This window comes from Aulonocara sp. 'chitande type north' Nkhata Bay, linkage group LG7 (assembly GCF_057382095.1).
Source record: "Aulonocara sp. 'chitande type north' Nkhata Bay isolate Kocher_YH1m ecotype deep benthic linkage group LG7, A_spYH_male_GT1.1, whole genome shotgun sequence".
Lineage (NCBI taxonomy): Eukaryota > Metazoa > Chordata > Actinopteri > Cichliformes > Cichlidae > Aulonocara > Aulonocara sp. 'chitande type north' Nkhata Bay.
The window spans coordinates 30255383-30264278 of NC_141350.1; the positions used below are offsets into that span (position 1 = coordinate 30255383).

An 8896-nucleotide genomic window follows, 5' to 3' on the forward strand; every position below is an offset into this window, starting at 1 on the left:
ATTTAAATAGTTTTAAAGTTTTTTAATTTAATGTTGTTTGCTCAATGATATGACTTCAAATGCATATGCAGGGCTGGGTAATAAATGGGATCATAATAAAAATGTTTATATAAACTGACAATCAAACTGAAATGTGCTTAAAATACTGATGAAGCTTGTCACAAAGGGTTGTTTGTGGTTGTTACCTGATTTAACATATGATATTTTTAAAACTAATGAAACAGCATATCGTGTATATTTGATGCTTCTTGGTTACAGTGTATGGTTCATGTGGCTACTTTTTTCCCTCTCAGACTTTAAATGATCTCTAAGTGATCTTTCTCATCAGCATGTTGTCATCCTTTAAACATGCGAACAGCATTTTCTGTGCATGATTTGGAAACATTAAAGATGATATTGAACTGATTTATTGCAGAAAGGATTAAATAAATCATTTTATTTTTTTGTTGCCCAGCCCTAGAACTATGTACTTACTATATGCTAAATCAGTATAGATGCATGCATCTATAACACATAATATCTTGTTTGTTGGTAGTAATCTGCATTACTGATGCAGTGAACAGAAACAAAGGTTATGCAACTTTTGGAAAAACTGATGAATCCATTCCTGTTGCAAAATATTTTTGGTTAAAAATGTAAATTTTAGATTAAATATAAAAAGTTATTGATATAAAAATCAAGAACAGATAGGTTACAGTTGGTATGACCAGTCTGCAGTTAATCACCTACAGAGAGTTTCTCCGCCAATGATGACGGATCACTTAAAGTGAGCTTTTACACATCGCTGAGCACTCAGGATGTTTGTAGAAGCAAAACATAAAAGCTAGAAGACGACAAAGTCTTCTTCAAAAAGCTCAAACATGCGATTCATGCCCCGCCGCCACAGTGAAAAGTCAACAAATAGAGGGATCAATTCCAAAATCCATCACAGAACTCATAAAGAGGGGTAAACTCATTCCCAGAGTGTTTTTAAATGTGCGCTAACTGATGCAATAATAATAATAATTAATATTCATTAATATTTTAATATATTCGGGGCCTGTATCAAAGTGCAGGTGAGGAGGCATGATGGGAAGACGTCATGGTTTCAGTTAAAACAAAATCACAACATCAGCTCTACACACTGAAAAATGAAGTGGTCCAGTACAGGAGTGAGACCAGCTGGAAGTAAAGTGACACGGAAGTAGTAGAAATACTGCCAGTTGTTTTTAGCTGCTCTGTGACTTCTGTGTCCACAGATGTATCAAACTGAAACCAGCGCGGTTCTTAAGAATGTGGGAGCCGATGCAGAACTCATCTCTAATAACAACTTAAATAACAAGATGGATCTGCTGACTCTGGTCAAAGTCAGTGAGGGAAGATTCTGGCCCGTACCAAAGTACAAGCCCATGGAGTTCAGCCTGTCTGAGCTGGCCGAGCTTGAGGAGGAAGAAGACACATGTAAAGGTGTGTAACCACACACACACACACACACACACACACACACACACACACACACACACACACACACACACACACACACACACACACACACACACACACAAACAGAGTTGTTTTCATATCTTAGTGAGGACATCTAATTGACGTACTTGTAGTCTAAACCTAACCCTGATGCTAAAACCACATTTTGAGCTTTAAAATTACCTATAAAAACGCGTGCATTTTGTCCCCATAAGGGACTGTTGGTCCCCACAAGTATAATAGCATTCCAATTTTCTGTCCCCACAAAGACATCTAAACATGTCCACTCAGACACACCCAACATACTCATGTGATGCTCCTTCCAGATTATAAGGAGGAGGTCTTGGTGAAGGATTTCACGACTACTATGGAGACAAAGGGAAGTGGAGAAATTGGTGGGGGAGATGATATTGTGGGTAAAGCCAAAATTGAGGCAACTGGTGATACCGTGGATGGACTGGAACAACCTGTGAGCATTATAAAAAAGAAAGCCGACGTTAAAAAACTGAGGAACAAGTTCAGTGGCAGGTAAGTGTCCGTCTCTCTGCTCGAGTTCAGCAGCAGACTTTCTGTAAACATGGAAATAACTTCCAGGCCTGCATTCTTTCTTTTGTCCAGCGGGGGGCAATTTAAAAGGGTTATCAGATTAGATTAGATTAGCCTTTATTGTCTTGGGTGACATTTCCCTTGGACAAACATGAGATATAATAGGTAACATGTAATATCAGGTAACACACATACAATTTCATCATCACCTAAAGAAAATTTGTACCCAATTAACTCAGGGTTTTGGTTTTTTTTTTCCTGAGGACACTGACTCATACTCTTTATGAAGGATATGATTGATCCTTTATATCCTCAGAGATTTTCAGACTCTTCTTTATCACTGACTCTTGAAATACTGGAGGGCAAGCTCGGGGAGCAGGCTCGGGGAACATGCCAATTATCTTCTCACCCCTTTCAGTCAAATTTTGAAATTGGGAACTGAACTTAGCAGAAATGTTAGAAATCCACATATGATGAACCTGCTGTATCTGACAGTCCAGGTAAACACCTAAATACTTAAACGTGTCACTAGTTCAACCTTCTCTCCAATAATTCATCATGGTTATCATCACGTAGTTATTTGTATGTTGCTCCCACAGCCCTCTGTGACTCCTGTACGTATAAGCTCAGCATGTGTAAGATTACGATTAACTTTCACTTACGTTTATCTTGTAATTAAAAACACCACATACCATCTAACTATATGTGCATCCTCCTTTGCCAACAGTTCCTAACCTGTTTCCCTCTCTTGGTGCTTTCTGTTTCCAGGAAAATAAAGAAGGAAAACATGGAGTTACTGGGACTGAAGGACAATGACAAACTGACTTTTGTTTACCAGAAAGTTTACAACAGCGGGCCTGTCAAGATGATTCGAAAGTCTAACAAGAGTGGGTCCATCTCAGCCTCCTGTCAGAAGATGCTGCATGTTCTTATAAAGGTGAGTGAATCTGACGTTTATCTATGAAAGCTGAACTTTGATGGTATGAGGTGATTAAATATGTACTGTAGAACATTGGAATAGAGCCAAACTAATTTAACCTGAAACCACAACAAGCCATCAGAGAAAGTGAAAAGTTCTGTATGGGCTCTACAGAGAATCAGCTCATCTATGAACACTGAGCCAGCCCGGTCAGTTCTTTAATGAGCAACACAATCTAATGTGAACAGAAACATCAACATGTCAAAAACAAGCCGACCTGATGGCAGACTGGATAATCAGTCCATCCTCATTATCACCAGTTACCTCATCACTCATACTGTAAACTGTAAAGCTGCTGCGTTGGTCATTTTAAACCACTTCAAGGTTGCTTTAAATCTCAATTGTAAATTGTAAATTTTAGACTAGTATTGACCCTTTTTACCTCAAAGTGTATATTTACTCCCCTGTCCTTAGTCTTAAAGTGTATATTTATTTCTTACTCTTCCTGTATCTATTGTTGTTCTTTTGCACTAAATAGAACTGGAGCCTCGTTGTCTCATCTCTGCTACATACTGTACTATATGTAGCAGAGATGACAATAAAGTTTACAGCAGACACCAGCGGGCCAAAGCCCCAGCACCTGGTTGATAGAGAAGTGCACCAGGACCCAGGCAGACCAACCAGAGCGCTGCCTGGAATGCCAACAGTGCCCCACACGGGACTGCTGGAGTGCATGGCATATAATTATGAGCTCACTGATTCTATGAGCTTTAATGATAGTCCAGAGGCTCTGCTAATGGCAGCGCAACAACAGCAGCAGGTCAAGAGAGTCCATTGTTCTTATTTTTTGTTTCTAAATGCTGTATAAGGCAACAAGTATTCACCACAGAAACAAACAGTTTCTGCACAATCCTGATTATAATGTATTTAATGTTGTATGATTAAGACGTTGTTCTAGCACTCTTCTGATCTGTCTGAGGAACAAACCGACGTTTCAGTATTTCACAGTAGATCCAATACCGTGTTATTTGTATTTAGGGCAGCAAGAAGGAGGTGACGAGCTTCACTGTGCCGGAAAACTCCACCTTTGGTTTTGGTCTCATGGAGCTAAAGATGGATGATGAGAAGCTGAGTAAGAGTACATGACTGTGTTTAATGTTTCCGAGTAGATTTAGTGTGTTTTCCTGTTACTGAATGTAACAATGTCTCTTTTCTCATCTTAGAAATCACATGTGAACCCTTTACTCATAAAACAGGTTTATTCGGTAGGTTGATTCTGTTGTTGAAGGTTTTTCTTCTTCATTTATAAATGTCAGATTTAGTCTTGATTCCATGTTTGCCTTGATCTTTACTTTTGGGAGGCGTGAATGATTAAATCAAGTTTGACAGTTTAGAATAGAATAGAATAGAATAATCCTTTAATTGTCCCACAAGGGGAAATTTGGTTGTAACAGCAACCAGAAAGACACATATACAAACAAACAGTACACAGGACACAGAAGAAAAACATACACAATTTGTTCTTACATATTTACATCAAGGACAATGGTTACTATAAACAGAGTACTGTACAGTTATTAAATGAAATAAAATGAACTACAGATGGCAAACCCAGGTTGTAACGTTGATTAAATTATTGCAGTTACAGCGCATGCAAACATCTATGATTGTTGGGAGCAGTTTTGATTGCACAGTCTGACAGCTGCAGGGAGGAAGGACCTGCGGAAATGCTCCTTCATGCATCTAGGATGTAGCAGACATTTATCAGACACTGTGCTGTTTTTCCTTTTGTGGCTTTAATCATTCTGAGGTTTGTTTCCAGGTCTGTTTGCCAACGATGCCATCAACTCCAAAGAGATGCTGCACAAAGTGAAAGAAGGTGTGTGTGTGTGTGTGTGTGTGTGTGTGTGTGTGTGTGTGTGTGTGTGTGTGTGTGTGTGTGTGTGAGACTTTTACAATTTTAGAATAGATTTATTTTTTTAAATAACACTGCATCAGCATTGACAATATTTTAAACATGACAACGGCTCATTCTGTCACTCTCCTCCTTATCGTCATGATATCAGAGATGGACATGTAAAAAAAAAAAAGTAAGAGTAAAATAGAAATGTTTCAGTAGCTGTGATGGATCCTGTATAACCACATAATTTAACAATAGAGCGCTACTTATTTGTGCACATTCACCTGTCTGAGGTGAAAAAAAGTAGCTCGGTTGGTAGCTTTAGGTTGAGGTTGTGCAGACACATTGATGTGTCTTTAACATTTCTGCCATTGGATGTAGGAGGATTATGGAGAGAAGTGCAAAAACAGATAGTATATTCCAACTATTCCAATACTATAGTATTCCAACTATAGTATGGAAAACTGCCATCTGCAACATAAACAGTTTTATGGGCAGTAACAGGGATTCCCAAAGTCATCTGTTTGAACAATCATTGCTAGGAACCAAAACAATCACTTGGAGGTTTTTTGCTCAGCACCATGTCATCCAGGAACCACTCACTAACCAATCAGGTATAAATACGTTAAATATGGTAATGTGAGAAATCATAATAGATTATGGGAATTGTTTTGATCTGTGTTTGCAATAAATAACTTGAAATAAATATTTATTTTGATCGAAGGTCATTCAGGTTTGTCTGGTGAGATACGCATGCATGAAGTGTTTGAGTGATGAGTCATGTTTTACTCAGAGAAGTGTTAAGTAAACCTGAAAACATGAGACATAAAACCTGATTATGTTTTACTTTTTTTAATAAATAATTTGATGTCTGCTGGGATTTGACACTGAGACCTGATGCTTAATAAACTGGTTTCTATGGTTCCAATAAAAAGCTGCTTTCATTTACTGATGGTATGATTGGTGCTGCTTCTGTGTTTGCTGCAGAACTGGAGACGAAGGATCATCTTCTGCTGCCGCTCGGAGATCTTCCCGAGTCGACCCGTCGTGATCTGCTGAAGAAGCTCAGCGAGCTTGCTGAGGACGGAGATACTCTCTCTCTGCTGGAACAGACAGTAAGAAGAATATTGACCAGAGTCTGGTGTGTGCTTCTCCTAAGGTTCAAGGCTCATTGCCATCTTCATCAGTTACTGCAGCCTGGTCAGCTTACACTGAGATAAACATCGGTGTTGCCGATTTTTAAAGATGTGTTGGATATTTCAGTTTATTTTAAAATACACTTCCTTGTCATCTTAACAGTTTTTTCTTCTTTTTATCTGAAGCCAAATCAGTCCTGCTGGCTGGTCTTTATGATGTTAAACTAAGCACAGAGGTAGTTCAAGGAGACACAACCAAGCTGCCCAAAGTTTCTGCAGGCCACTTTGTAACCCAACGCCACCCCACCTGCCGTCTTCCATGTGTGCTCGAACAGTTCTGCTGATCATTAACGCTGTTAATAAATTAATAAAAAGGGAAACATCAGTTATCAGAGGAAAAAGTGATACTGAAACAAAATAATCTTAAAACCTGTTTGAAACTACAACTTCTATGACTACAACCCAACAACAACAACTATAATAACAATAACAATAATAATAATAATAATCCTCTGCTCCTCTCAGCTGGACCAGTGCACTAAAGGAACCTCTGAGCATGTCCTGTCTGAGGCTGTCTCCTCCTTCATGGACCTTCTTGATATCTCAAACATCTCCAGTGCTGTGAAGGATGCCGTTCACCTGTTGGTCAGCACGTTGGACAGTAAGTCAGCTGACCTGCTCTGAGACATTTATTCCATTTAGTAACATGTAGATTTAATTTTATTGACACATCTGAAGCAAAGTGTTTCAGCTCGTCACATCGTCGTCTTTCTTCTTCATGTTTGTGCAGCTCTGCCAGATGAAGTGCCACCACTTCTGACCCGCTGCAGTCCAGACACTCTGAGAGTGCTCAACCAGCTGGTGGGTCCATTCACTCATTCATCTGCATTCATCTACATGCTCCTCCCAAAAGCCTCATCACACCTTATTCCACACAAGTGCTTGCTGTAAGAATATGTGCAGAACATGGTTGGGCTTCCTGAATTGTGAACAAGTGAACATTTACAGTGATTTTACAGACCCTGTTACACTTAACAGCACAGCACCAGCAGCCCCGCCCACTATCAGCAGCCTGTGAGCAGAGTCTTCCTCATGTTTGAATCTGATCTGAGAACAGCTCCCTCTCTGCTTCTCCAGGTGGATGGTCTGAAGGACGGTCGGGCCAAACTGCCAGAGTCCCTGCCCGTCCCCCTGCAGGAGGGAGGGGAGCTCCGCTGGGCGGCCGAGTTCATCTGTTTGAACGATCAGAAGCTGAAAGAGTTGAGTGACGGCTGGGACCGGCCCGAGCTGCCCCCAGAGGTTCTGCTGGAGGTTCTGTGCCTCGCTGTGCAGGGACTCAGCCTGATGCAGCCCACAACAAACCCTTAATGTCAGCTGCTGTGATCTTTGTTAACCTGTTTTCACAGCAGCTGATTTTATATTGTGTGCAGCTTCAAAGCAGGTAACATCAGTACCTACAGCTGGGTTGATTCCAGCTTTTGTGTTGCAGCGTTTCTCTGCCTTTATTGTCTTTCCCAGGAGCAAAATGACTTTAATTTGTAATAACAATAATAATAATAATAATAATTTACTTCATGATTCTTGTCATTTATTGGTTTTGTTGCAGTCTTTGTTTATAGTTCCTGTTCCCTCCTGTGTTCCCCATCTCTGTCTCCACGTTTTAATATTCTGAATGTAATTTATTATTCTCCTTGTTCTGAATTAAAGCTTTATGATTCACTGAAAAGAGCGAGTGGAGCCTTTAAATCTAAGAAATTTTTTTACAAGAACCCCTAAAAACACATAAATGACAGTGTCAGGCGTTGTGTGGAGACTAGACTGGTCAGGTGGACGGCCGCGAGGAAGACGGCGGCCGAGACGGTCCGGTGGGCGGCCGCGGCGGCCCCTGAGCAGGTCCGGTGGGCGGCCGCGGCGGCGATGACGTCCAGAACGTGGCTTGGGTGACGGCGTGGTGGCGGCTGGACCAGGCGCGGAAGCCTCTGGCTGGAGACAGGCCGGGCCAGCGGGTGTGGAAACCCCTGGCTGAGGAGCAGGAGAGCTCACAGCTGGCTCTGGGTGCTGTGGCTGCAGGTCCGGGAACTGAACAGGATGGTGGACGGGCGACTGGGAGACAGGCTGGACAGGAGGAGGGCAGGAGAGTAGACTACAGGCTGGGCTGGAGCGGGAGTGTGAACTGATTGGACTGAGGAGGTTAATGGACAAACAGAGGTCGGTGAGGCTAATGGCGGAGCTAAAGACTGAGCTAGTGAGGGGGATAAAGCTGCAGCTTGGGCTAGTAAGGCTGGTGCGTGTGTGTGATACTGACAGGTTTATTGGGGATTGTTCTGGTTTTTCTGCCACCACTATTTACAGTCTTTGGAGCAGAGCAGAAAAACTCTTCCCAGTCCACATCCTCGTCTAGGAGGGAGACTCCCCATGAATCAGAAGTGAGTCTATTGTGCGTTTTAAGTGAACAATCAGATGGTGAGTGTGAAAAACAGTCACTGGAGCTCACCATCGGGAGTGGCTGAAAGTCGTCTGTTTTATGGCGGCGTGTGCGCCGCTTTCTCCGGGACGAGGAAGCGGCCGGGGTAAACAGCAGAGCCTCTGGCGCGGTAGCCTCCGTTGAGCGGAGGTGGGAGGCGTAGCCCTTGTGCCGTGGCGATGGTGGAGGTCTGGCGAATGAGGCGGCGGGTGTGTGAGCGAGGAGCGGAGTGGCGAGAGAGGAAGCGGCCGAAGCGCGGCGTGAAACGCCCACTCCCCGCGGCAGATGCTCCGGTGCATGGGAGGTAGCAGGTGGGTGAACGCGGCGTCTCCGAGGCCCACCCAGAGCCAAGCGAGTGCCCTCGAAGACGTGCTCTCGCTCCGCGAAGAGCCGCTGTCTCTCCTTGAGCATTTCCGCCCACAAGGAGAGCGCTACCTCCTGCCGCTCATAGAGGTCCGAGTCCGCTGGGT

The 8896-nt window shown here is 42.6% G+C and overlaps 1 protein-coding gene across 1 annotated transcript; it reads left to right on the forward strand.

The window, feature by feature from the left end:
* Positions 1-1238: 1238 nt before the first annotated feature.
* LOC147325430 (uncharacterized) lies at positions 1239-7647 on the forward strand. The gene is made up of 10 exons (XM_086299962.1): positions 1239-1446; positions 1788-1989; positions 2776-2944; positions 3965-4058; positions 4150-4191; positions 4749-4805; positions 5814-5941; positions 6488-6623; positions 6753-6823; positions 7100-7647. Exons 1-10 carry the CDS (start codon positions 1239-1241, stop codon positions 7328-7330), a joined length of 1338 nt encoding a protein of 445 aa, XP_086156088.1. The 3' UTR covers positions 7331-7647.
* Positions 7648-8896: the final 1249 nt, after the last annotated feature.